Genomic DNA, 12,898 nt, shown 5'->3' on the forward strand with positions numbered 1-12,898 from the left:
ACACGTTGTCTCTGCCGCTCCTTCCTCCTCAGGGGCAGGACTCCTCACACTCTTCCCCTGCTCCAGCGTGGGGTCCCTCCCACGGCAGACAGTCCTCCATGAGCTGCTCCAGCGTGGGTCCCTTCCATGGGCTGCAGTCCTTCAGGCACAGACTGCTCCAGTGTGGGTCCCCTGTGGGGTCACAAGTCCTGCCAGAAAACCTGCTCCAGTGTGGGCTCCTCTTTCCACAGGGCCACAGGTCTTGCCAGGAGCCTGCTCCAGCATGGGCTTCCCATGGGGTCACAGCCTCCTTCGGGCACCCACTTGCTCTGGCGTGGGGTCCTCCCAGGGCTGCAGGTGGATATCTGCTTCCCCGTGGACCTCCGTGGGCTGCAAGGGGACAGCCTGCCTCACCATGATCTTCCCCACGGGCTGCAGGGGAATCTCTGCTCTGGCGCCTGGAGCATCTCTTCCTCCTCCTTCTTCATGACCTGGGGGTCTGCAGGGCTATTTCTCTCAAATATTCTCAATCCTCTCCCCGGCCGCTATTCTCCAGTCCCCCCCCCCTCCTTGTTAAATCTATTCTCCCAGAGGCACTACCACTGTCACTGATGGGCTCGACCTTGGCCAGTGTTGGGTCTGTCTTGGAGCCGGCTGGCATTGGCTCTGTTGGACATGGGGGAAGCTTCTAGCAGCTTCTCACAGAAGCCACCCCTGCAGCCCCCCTGCTACTAAAACCTTGCCATGCAAACCCCGTACAGTATAAAGTGATTATTTCCACCTCTAAGACTATATATACATCATTGTGTATTGTTATTAACAAAGATTGAATATCATTTTAATAGTGAAGAGGGAATGAAAGCTTTTTATTGGCATTGCAGCACAGAAGTAACAACCTTTATTGATTTGATTTGATTTGATTTGATTTGGTTTGAGTAAAACAATCATCAAGTTATTGCATAAAATTAATATTGCTGTGGTTGAAGCCATGTATTTTATACATGCTTCATAAAGCAATTTATTGTTTTTTTAAAGGAATTAGGGAAGTAACACTTTTCTTGAGCACTGAACTCTACTTTCATAAGTTCTAATTATACCTATGTATGCCTATCCCATTAATAACCAAAATCTGTATACATTCAGCAAACTCTGCAACAGCTCTGCAGTAGCAATGACCTGAGAAGGCAATATTTTGAGAGTGATTATTCACAGTTTGCGTGATCAAAAGGAACTATTCACAAGAAAGCATCTTAAAAAAAATTAATGGAAAATTTATTTAAAACATTATTTTGGCTGCTCCCAGAATGTTGCAAAGTCTAATCAAGAGTATTTACTTGATTCACCAGTACTGCAAGGTGCATATTTATTTATTTATTTATTTGACTCCGATAAAGATGTCTGGGATTTAAGTACAATTTTTTTCTTTGGAAGCATTAGAGCTGCCTCCATGAGTCACTAAATTTTCCTATATTATTAATTAAGTTCATTACATGGACAGTGGGCTATCTAGGTTCCAAAGATTGACCTGGTCAGGAAATTACTACACTGAAAATGTGATAGCCACCCTTTTAGGGTAGCCATGAACCTCTGGGACAGATCACTTCAGATCCTTCTGCACAAGATATTCTTATTATATGTCCCATTAATACAAAAGGAAGTGGGGGAAAAATGAGAGGAAGGATAGGGCACTGATAGTTGTGATAACTGAGTTCCAGATCCCACTCCTTAAATATTTTTTATTTCAAACAATACAGAGCTGTGGAAGCAAGAAAAAGGAAGAGCACTCTTCCCAGGGTGGTAAGTGAGGCTTTCCATTGCAAGCAGAGTCCATCAAAGTAATCTTATTATTAAACTTGTGTTAGTCTTGTGCTTTGTATTAGTAAACTTCATATTATTCTATTGTTTTAATATTCAGTTCATCCAGTTTGGGATGAACTTTTTAATGGCTTTTTCAGCCCAGAGAGCTTGAAATAATGTGAGGAAAATGTCACATAATTGTAGAAAAGTGTTTAATTTTGTCGTATTGAAGATAGCTTCTGTAAGTTCTGGTGAGTGACCTGAAGTTATGTTGGCAATGAGAACTCTGAGCCTACCAGAATCATCTTTGGAGGACTGACAGAGCAAATCTGGCATAGTCCTAGCCATCTGTAATAAAGAATTGTTTCTGGAGCAAAGCGTTCTCAAGATAGCCTACAGTTTATTCTGCTGAGGAAACTATTTGGTTTGCCTTAGCTCTTTGGAAGGACGTATGATTGGGAAACCAATAATGAGTATTCAACCAGTTTGGTCTTATTTGACAGTGGTATTTGACAGACCAAATCACCAAAATGTCTCTGATATATCATAATAGAGTCGTGAGTTTTCAGTAGGTGACTTTCTGTCCCCGCTACACCATAATACCTCTGCTATGTAATCTGTGTTAAGCAATAGATGAAGAATGGAGGGAAGATAAAGAGACTTATTAGTTTATCAGCCCACCAGATTGGGAAGGAGAGTGCATGAATGAAGAGTAGAAGAGAAACAATGGATTTGTTGTTAAACAACAAGAAAGAAAAATCATTATGCAATTAGATTCAGTATAGAGACCTAGCTGTTTTTCCCACAGAGATGTCTGTCCCACAAAGCATCTCACTCTCTATGTCATGATATATTAAATTATGCACTAAATCTTACATTTCTGTCACTTCAACCTGTCATCAATAGACCTCCTGCAGTTACCAATTTGACAGGTTTGTCTAGCCCAGCCTTCAGAGTTGTTAACTTGGGAAAAGAAGACAGATTCCATCTACAACAAATACTGAGAGACAGAGTCCATACCAAAGCCAAAGAAATTGTGATATCCATGCCCAAATTCAGCAAATTTATATAGACTCATAGATTTTATGGCCTGAAGTTACTGCTGTGATCATGTAGACTGACTTTCTGGAAGAGGAATACAGAATTTCTCCCCGTCATTTCTGCATTGAGGACATGCCATCTCAAGGAGTTTGAGCATGTCTGTCTAAAAACGTATCAGTGTAGATATGAAAACTTCAAGCAACACAGAAACTACCACAATCCTAAATTCATAATTCCAATAAATCCTTAGCATCATTGGTTAAAATATGGAATATTATTCTTAGGCTTAATTTAACAGGTTACTAATTCCAGTCATTAGATCTTACTAGTCCTCTTACAATTAGACTCTTAATCATACAATTTTTTCTTTATGCAGGTACTTATACAGTATGATTGGATTAACTCTTGGAAAAAATATCTTGATAAACCCTACATCTGTTAAGGAATTTCCAGCAGGTTTTCCAGATTTTTAATGGTTCTTTTGTAATTCTTTCTGAAGTTCCTCCATACTATTTACATTCTTTACATGTACAACATCTGCATCCATTGGTTTTCACGAGTGTACCGTTAGAGGAACTCACTACCAGCTGTGACTACAGGTTTCTCAATTGGTTCCACTTTGCTTTTATGCTTCTCAGAGATCTACAAATATCAAAGCAAAATTTTTAAAAAAGGAGACAAAATACTTAAAATAGACATATTACTACTTTAATGGAGTGAAGCACCTTGTTTGGGTTTTTTATTTACTTATTAGAGAACTGAACTTTGAACATTAATGTATTAAATTTACATAGTCCAAGATGATGATTTGCCCTCACATATACAGCCATAACTATACCAAAACAGAATGAAATTCAATATTGCAGAATGTATTTGTCCAGTATTTTAAAACATAGCGGGCCAGAACTGGACTAGCACTTAAGGAGCAAATGTAAGGATGTCAATGCAATTGGTATTCTGTAAAGAAGAGACTTTAAATGTGTAAACCCATAGCAAGTTAGTGTGTGCTATAGTCAGCAGCATGGAGGATTACTTTTGTACAGAAGCCCTTCTGTCTTTGTCCTGTATGGAAAAATAATTTTCCTACTGCTTTGCCAGTAAATTTTCCTATTATAGAAGCAATGCAAACTGGCAAACTCAAACAGGCAATCTTGTATTGAATCCCCTAAAGTTCTCCAAGCAAAAGAAGCTTCCAGATTTCTTCATTGGTGTAGCTGTAACTATATTCACACCTTTTGGCAGACGAGCAAGTCATGAATCTCACACTAAAGCAACATTTTTATTTTGGCAGTTTTCTAACTGCAACATTTCCCCGTGTCAATGTCAGATTAATTTATGTGGAAATGGAATTGAACATCATGACAGCAAAGTATGTAGAAGTTATTCAATAAGGTCAGAAAAGTTCAGAGAACACTCTGATGAACTTTAAAAGCCAGTTGAATTCACAACACAACAGCAAGTGGTAAATGCAAAGTAAAAGACATTGGGAAAAAAATCTGAAGGAATTGTGCATCTCACAGGGTTCTACGTGCATTGTACAGACCCAGCAAAGTTCTCATTAGAGAGAAGTCAGTGAAGACTATTTTCTTTATTGTATTTCTCTGAAACTGTAATGATCTACTGTTTTCTGATTTTTTGATGAGTTCAAATCATGTGAAATGGAGTGGAAAAAAAAGACACTGATTTAGGAATAGGGTTGGATTTAGCCTGAGATTTTTCAGAATGATGCTCATTTGGGATCATGGATTCACAGAATGGAATTACTAAGCTCACTGTATTGTAACAAATGGTACTTAGCTATAACTTATCTTCCAGAGCCTTCTAAGCTTAACTGAAGATACTGTGAGATAGAGAATTCATCAGTTCCTTTGAATGGGTGATTAAAAACCCTCATAGTTAAAAAATTGTTTCTTATTTAAATTTTTCCTACTTCAACTTCCATGCTTCAAATTTTGTTTTACTTTTCTTCACTAGATAAAAGAATCCTTATATACCCAACATTATTTTCCTGCGAAGGTACCCATTCTTTTGTTATTTCTATTTTTTTATAAGGTAAATTGATGAACCAGCTTAAGTTTTTTACTGTAAGTTACTTGTTTGAGCCTTTGAATATGTTTTTTGATTCTGTGCCTGTCCACCAAGCTTCCAGCTAGTGAAAAATTGAATGTTTTCTTCTACATAATTGACAAAAATGCTGAAAACATCAGACTTCTTTCCCTTCCCTGTGGAACCCTTTTAGAAGCAATTCCATTCAGTGAAATCCTCCTTAAGTTGACAATAATTACAGATCCATCAGGTATCCAGTCCATAATTTATTTATCATGTGCTTTACTGACATTCTATAAGAGCTAATTCATGATCAGAATGTTATGAGATACTAAGTTAAACAGTATACAGAAATCTAAGACTATCACATCATTGACAGGTTATTCTATGAAGCAAACAATCTTCTCAAGGAATTAAATTAGGTTTGTTTGACAAGACCTATTTTTCATAAAGCCATGTGGAATGGCATTAATTTTATTCCTGTTTGCTAATCCTTAATTAATCAAATCTCAGATTGGTGTTTCCATTTTCACTTTGAATGTGCAAGTTCGTTTGTTAGCTGTGTTTTGGAAAACTTTTTTTTTTTTTACTATTGATAGAGAAAGCATACTTTTATCTTCTTTCACTCTCTCCTCCATTTTAGGAGTTACAGTGCTTGAAGGGCCTATTTATGCAGTGGGAGGACATGATGGTTGGAGTTATTTGAATACAGTTGAGAGGTGGGACCCTCAAAGTCAGCAGTGGACATTTGTGGCAAGTATGTCAATTGCCAGAAGCACTGTTGGAGTAGCAGCATTAAATGGCAAGTGAGTAGGGTGTTCTTACACGGTTGAAACACATTTCTTAGAGGAATCAAAAACTGTGACACACAGTAGTAAATACCTTTTAGCATGTTGTAATAGAAGGTGTCTTTTAAAATAAATGTAGACAGACTTGTGCACACCCTCCTATATCTCATGGCTCCTACATTTATTTGAAATAAGTAATTTATATGTATTTTCTATATTATTTTTGTTTAATATTGATATCAAATGCTTAAGAATATAGACCTGACATTTCAGTGTGTATGGTGTAAACAACAAACTGTCAGTTGCATCATCTGACTTTTATATGTTGTATATATCAGTTCTAGTTAACCGAGTTTATCCTTCTAATATAGTCATGTACCCAGTGATAAGATTTGTTGTATATACATTTTGTACCTTGCTTCAGCCAAACATTGACCCATGAAACTGTCTTTGTCTCAAGGCAATTACATCCACACAGCAAGTAAACAGAAATTTGATTCTTGTCAAAACAGTCAGACTACATTAAACCTGTAATTCTAATTTTTTTCTTATTCTAAGTTTCTCTTTTATAACTTTCATTTTCATTTCAAACTTTCAATTAAAATTAAGATTTTAATATGGCACTTACTAAAACTCATTTTACGGTAATGTGATATTATGTATTACTTGTTGCTTATCACTTTTAAAGTATTGGCTTTTAGCTATGTGGCTAAAAAAAGTATGGTGTGAACTGTAATAATTTAGAGGTGGGGGAGGAGTTCATCACACCTAACTTCAGATATTTTTGCATAGACATCTACAAGTGAGCCAATCATCTTAAGCTTGCCTTATGGTCAATGGAAGAAATACGTACTTTCAGGATATCATTTGTCTTACTTATTTTAGACATTTGTGTTAGGACAGCATGAATTGTTCTCTCTAAGTGCCCATTTTTCTCTACTAACTATATAGGAAACCTGAGGACTCTGATCTCAGATTTTGACTTCTATGTTTCTGATATTTAAGTGGGGAAGATGAATCCCACTGTAGACAACTGAAAATAAATAAAGGGCAGTCAGTAAAGAATCCCTTGGGAATGGTGGGAGCAATGGAGTAAGGCAAATTTCTGGAATATTATTTTCCTCATACTTTATTGCTACTGAACAGCAAGGAAGAAAGGATAAGAAACAGCTGCAGATGTGGGATGGAATGAGAGAGTAAATGTTGAGGACATGAAAAAGATAGTTAATACAAGTTAGGATAAAAAGTTTATGGGGAAAAAAAGGACTTATTAAGGCTATTGGGTTTCATGGTAGACTATGCTGTTTCATAATTCAACAGTCCACTAAAATTTGCCCACCCCATTTCTTCCAGGAGCAAATCGTTCAGTTTTGATTATACAGTCAGAAAAACACTCAAAAATCCTTTATATTAGGTTTTGCTTATCACACCTAAGATACAGGCTTGAGATAAGTAGGCTGAATTGATTGCTGGTGTTGTCAGACTCTTTCCACTGACTGTAAGAGTCACAGAATATAAAAGTCAACAAAGGAGCTTAATTTAGCCCACAAACAACAATGTTACAAGACCTGTAGGAGATTGTGTACCTTTCTGTAGCAGCAGGAGGAGGCCTGACAGAGTACCCATAATAGCATCATTATGACAATATGCAGATATATATTTTTTTAAATTGAATCTCAAATTAATTAAAACTACAGGCTTTAAAAGTGTTAACTAATTTTACGAGTTTGTCATATTACAGTTGTGTCCTATTTGCAGCGTAACTCTGGATTAAACAGGCTTTATTGGATGCATTCATTATTAATGTTATATTATTTAATTCATGGTATTATATATTCAGATGATCTACTTCTCATCCATGACATTAGGAGTTAGTTTTATGTTGTGAAATCACCTGCAAACCACTGAAGCTTAATTGTCTTTGCTTTCTCTTACTAAGTCACAGTGGCACTGAAATGTTCCAGAATAGATCAAATGGACAAAACTGCTTTAATAACCCTGTTACTCTAAAAGAATCTGGTTTCAATAGTGTATTAGCCACGCAGCAAACTAGCAGAGACAAGATCTACGCAAATAACCCTGCAAATATAGATCTAAAATTATGAAGAGCTGCAAATGATTATGTATATATATTCCAGGTATCTTTGTTTTGCACTGCTGAGCATGTATTTAATGCTTCTCAGTTAATAAATGCTCAATTTTGCATGACTTACTTAGAACACATTTAAATGAAAAGAGATGTTATCTATGTCTCAGAAAGGTGGAATGGACACCACTGAAAACAGAAAAGCAGTGGTCGCACTGAAGCAAATAACAAATATACTACTGATTTTTATTTTTTTTAATCTGAATAACCATCTTTAAAAAATATCCCATATGCTGAGAACTGAAACTTGAAAACATATGTAAGGACCAAACCTTTCAACTCTCTGGTGCTATTCTTACTACACTGCTGTTCCACACAACTGACATATGCTGCATTCCTTATCTGAGTGTTTTGCTTTGAACTAGGCAGAAAGTTATGGAATTTTTTTTTTAAATAAATTGTAAGGATATTAGAAATAGATGTCTCAATGAGAAACAAGATGTTGGCTTTAACATTCAACAAAGGAGGAACTATTTTATTATGGTAGTTCTGAGGAGCCTTTTCCTGGTTATTCCTTATGTTTTTCTTCTGCACTGAATTAAATAAGTAAATAAATAAAATGCAGCAGGGTTAGACTGTCTTTGAAGTGAGAAAGTTAGAAACTATTCTATGTGTATATCTCCCACACTGCTTTGGGCACTTTACATAAAAGGGGTACTGTATGCTAAATATCTCAAATGTGAGCTTCTTAAATACTTGAAAAAATATAGTCTCATCTTTTATGTTTTAATGCTGGAAACTATTCCATTTGTGATCTCCATACCTCTATGGTCTGCTTCATTGGTTTTCCAGTTAAAGCCATTTTAAGCAGAAAAAAAAGATACATAGTACCATAAAATTTGATGAAAATTGTATTTCTCTATAAGCTTCTGGTGGAAATAAATAAAAAAATAAAACCTTTTAGATTCTGATCTCCTTAGGCTCTGAGACAATTGATTTGTAAGTAACTTCTTATTAGTTCTTGATGTATTGAACCTTTTTAAGCTTACTTATGTTTTTGAAGCTCACTTGTATATTCTGTGCAAGTCAATTACCAATTATTTTGCTGCTCAAACAAATGGAAAGCAATACTATCTGAATTTGGCAAAACAGGGCACACAGAAATGATTGTTATTTCACTGAAATACATTTTTAAATTTAAACTGAAAATGCTATATTATATCAAAATCTTTCCTAATACCTGAAAAGGATTGTATCAGTGTGTGCATCAAAATACAGTCTGGAAAATATTTTAATTATTGAAGCCCTAAAATCCTGCTGAATTTGTCAGAAATTCAGAAAAAATAAATATCTGAAGTACTTTTTTTTTTTAACTTGATGCCTTTATCAATTTTTAACATACTTTGGTAGCTACTGTAGGACTTGCCATGACTGTAGAGATTCATGGGATGAAACATGGTCAGTAGTTCCTTCTGATCTGGAAGCAGGATCTTCTTTTCTGCCTTGTTACTGTTAACAACCCTGTTGCACAGACACGAAGAGAAAGAGTGCATGAACTCTCTCACATCAGCAACAGATGTAGGTGTTAAAACATTAAATGTGAAACAGAGATTTAAACTTTAAAAAAATCAGGAAATGATGGTGCTTTTTATATGCAGATAACAGGAGAGGTCAGAAGTTGGGATGATTTATTTGAATTGTTCTTTGGGGGCTGACATAAGTGACATGTAACTAGTATGCAATATATACTATGTAGGACTAGTATTCTACAGTTTACAGGACATAATGCTGAAGCCATAGTACTCTTCTACAGCGTAAGTTAAAAGCACTAGGGAACCAGAAGTACAAAAAAAAAAAATATCTTTTCCAGAAATTTTTTAAAATTGTCACTTACTGGTTCAAGATTATGTCTTAATTTCTTCATTTTTAAAATCAAGAAGAAAAAAAAAATCTGGTTGACAGTTTCAATCCAATAAATACTAATCTTTTCAGTAACTTAAAATGTAGTTGCCTCCAAGACTACAGTAGCTATTTATTAGCTTTCTATTAAAAAGTCTTTAATATATGAAGCATGCATTCCCTAAGAATACTGAACCTTTACACTAATTTTCTTCGTGTAATTTAATTTCAGAACAAAATTTATTCTAATGGGGAAACTGTTAGTAAAAACGAAATGAAGATTATACACTTTCCTTTGGACTGTATACCTAAAAGAGACTCTGTATCAATACAGATTTATGTTATTCCAAATAATTGTGACACAACCATAACTGAAAATTTTCTAGATTTTCCCATTATATGGCCATAAAATTACATTACAAAAAATATTCCTGAATTTTTACTTGTATGTTGGAAATTATCAGCATTCTTTTTGTGTAACTATAGCTTTCATGGCAGAAAGACTGGCCCTTTACTTTTGTTCTCCTCAACAGATATCAGTAAATCTGTGCTACGAAAGGAAAAAATACTCAGCTGTTATTATGATCTGCAGATTGACTTTAAATGGTACAACATCACAGCAGTACATTGAGTTAAGTGTCAAATATAATGACTTTGGCACACACTGGGAAGCAGTTCATTCACGTGGTAACATCTTGTGGAACAAAGGAGAAGGAAGGTCTGCCCTTTATTGATTGCCACATCCTCAAAGATGTGCTTTAGTGAACTTGATATTTCTACCTGCTGCTGTTGTTTTTATCAAATATCACACACTATTATTGATCTATGATAGATGATGAAAAGCAAGGAATTGTCTAATCTTAACATTTAAAAATAGAACTATTTTAAGTGCCCTTTCAAATCATCTTTTACTTTTATTTGAGAAAAAAAAAGTTTTATAAGTATTTGTTTTCTTTGAAGAAAAGTAAAAGAGCAGTGAAAAATGCTGCAGGAGAATATTATTCCCCATCAATATCTATCTGACTTGTATCTGATTCTTTCAACAAAGAAGCAGCAATGGATTTTTTGTTATTATCATTAGTATTAGTATTTCTATTACATCTGTGTTTATGCACTGTACAATGAGGGAAGGAGAAAGGACATGCTGTGAACTGGGAGTTACTCTTGCATTTTTATGGTGGGTTAGCCTTGGCTAACAGTCAAATGCACACCCAGATGCTCACTCACTCTCCTTCATTAGCCAGGGGAAGAAAATAGGCTGAGAAAGCTCATGGCTTGAGACAAAGACAGCAAGATCACTTACCAGTTACTGTCACAGGCAAAACAAACTTGACTTGGGGAAAATTAATGTAATTTATTGCTAATAAAAATAGATTCTGGGATGTTAGAAACAGAGACAAATTTTAAAAAACACCTTTCTTCACCCCTTTCACAGGCTCATCTTCTGTCTTTCATTCCCGATTCCTCTACCCCCACCTGAGTGGTGCAGGAGGGTGGGGAATGGGGGTTGCGGTCAGTCCATAACTGCTCCTATCTGCTGCTCCTTCCTCCTCATGCATTTCCCTTCTCCATCACGGGCTCTCCACAGGCAGCCGTCCTTCGGGAAATAGCCTGCTGCTCCAGTGTGGTGTCCTCCACAGGCTGCGGTGTGGATATCTGCTTCAGTGCCATGGAGCACCTCCTCCTCCTTCTCTGACTTTGGTGTTGCCTCTGCTGTTTCTCACTCTCTTTTTTCCCTCCTCACCCTCTCTCTGCACCATTTTCTGCCCTTCCTGAAACCTGTTTTCCCCAGGGCACCCTGGCCTTGTCTGTGGGGCTGAGCGGTGCCCTGGGGTGGGCGGGTTGGAGCCGGCTGGAACCGGCTGGAACCGGCTGTGTCTGGCTCGGGGCAGCCCCAGCCGCTCCTCACAGGGGCCGCCCCGCGGCCCCCCTGCTGCCAGCACCTGGGCACTTACAAACAGTACAATGGCAATATTGATTTTTGCACACTTAATCATGAAATAATTGCCGCATACTGGACATTTTTGTGCTGAGTTAGGAGTTCAGGCTGCCTATCAAAATGTTGTCTAAATGGAGTTTGGAGAAGACAGGATTATTAGAAGACAGTAAGGAAGCCATTTAAACTGGGCAAGGGTGAAAGATGAAGAATGGGGATAGGCTTCAAGTACCCAAGCAACAGATCTGTCTTGGGGCAAATGACCAGCTCTGGCCAGGGTTCACTGTTTTTTTATAGCAGTTTTGAAAAAAGCTAAGTTGAACATTTTTAAAACATTTGAGCTTTCAGGAGGTTGGTGCCATAGCTCTATCTGTGGTTCTTGTTTCATAAGTTTGGTACCAAAGGAAGTAACCAAATGCTCAAACACTCTTGAGGACAAGAGTCACAATTTGTAATCTCAAGAAAGACATCAGAATTATGACTGGTGATTATTTGAAGCAGGAAAATGCAATACAAATACTAAGGGCAAGATGCTTAAACTGACTCAAAGGTATTTTCTTTTATTGGAACAAAACTCTAAACATAGATCCTCTTAATCCAATCCATCATCTTTAACATTGGAGTCGTTTGGAAAGCTTCATCTTTCTCCATCAATCATGTTTCCTTCCTTTTTCCTGTTTATCTTAGTCACTGATATTTAAATGTATTCCCTTTTCATATTTCTATTGAAAGACACTCTAACGTAAAAATGTGATTTTGTGGTTGTGTCCATTATGAAATTATTTATTATCAGTAGGCAATGTCAGATTTTGTCTGTTGCTTGACTGTAGCAGATAGGATTTAGAATGGCTTCCACATTCTATTAATTCTACTTACGCATTCATAGAAATGGAGCATACCAATGATTTTTTTAAAAGAATACGTATGTATATTTACTATTTTGTTCCCTCACGCCCATGCAAATTCATTTGTTACATTTTCAATTTCATTAGTTAGGTGGAGAGGCTTTAATAACATCTAGCTTTATTTTTTAAAAAATGGTTTTTATTGATTTATATTCAGTTACCTTCATTCGGTTCCACCAGTTTTGCGGTAGTTGGATTCATTTAATAATGGATTTCCATAAATTGGATTATTGTCTTAGCAGTACTTTTCCAGCTATTCTCTTTTTCATTTTGAATGGGAAACACAGAGAGCTGGCCAATACAGATGCTAGCATATATGCAGGGGAATGTTTTTTTTCAGGTCATTTAATGAGACAAAGCTGGAATGAAACTTGTGTTATTTAGATCAATATTGTGCCTGTGGTAAATAGCAGTTGCTTTA

At 36.4% G+C, this 12,898-nt stretch overlaps 1 protein-coding gene across 1 annotated transcript in view; it reads left to right on the forward strand.

The window, feature by feature from the left end:
• The window catches only part of KLHL1 (kelch like family member 1), a 239,237-nt gene that overhangs the window by 204,259 nt on the left and 22,080 nt on the right, over window positions 1-12,898 (forward strand). The window contains 1 exon segment of the mRNA XM_030036596.1: window positions 5,507-5,669. Within this exon segment, the coding sequence (XP_029892456.1) occupies window positions 5,507-5,669 (163 nt within the window).

Source organism: Aquila chrysaetos, chromosome 14 (genome assembly GCF_900496995.4).
Source record: "Aquila chrysaetos chrysaetos chromosome 14, bAquChr1.4, whole genome shotgun sequence".
Classification (NCBI taxonomy): Eukaryota; Metazoa; Chordata; class Aves; order Accipitriformes; family Accipitridae; genus Aquila; species Aquila chrysaetos.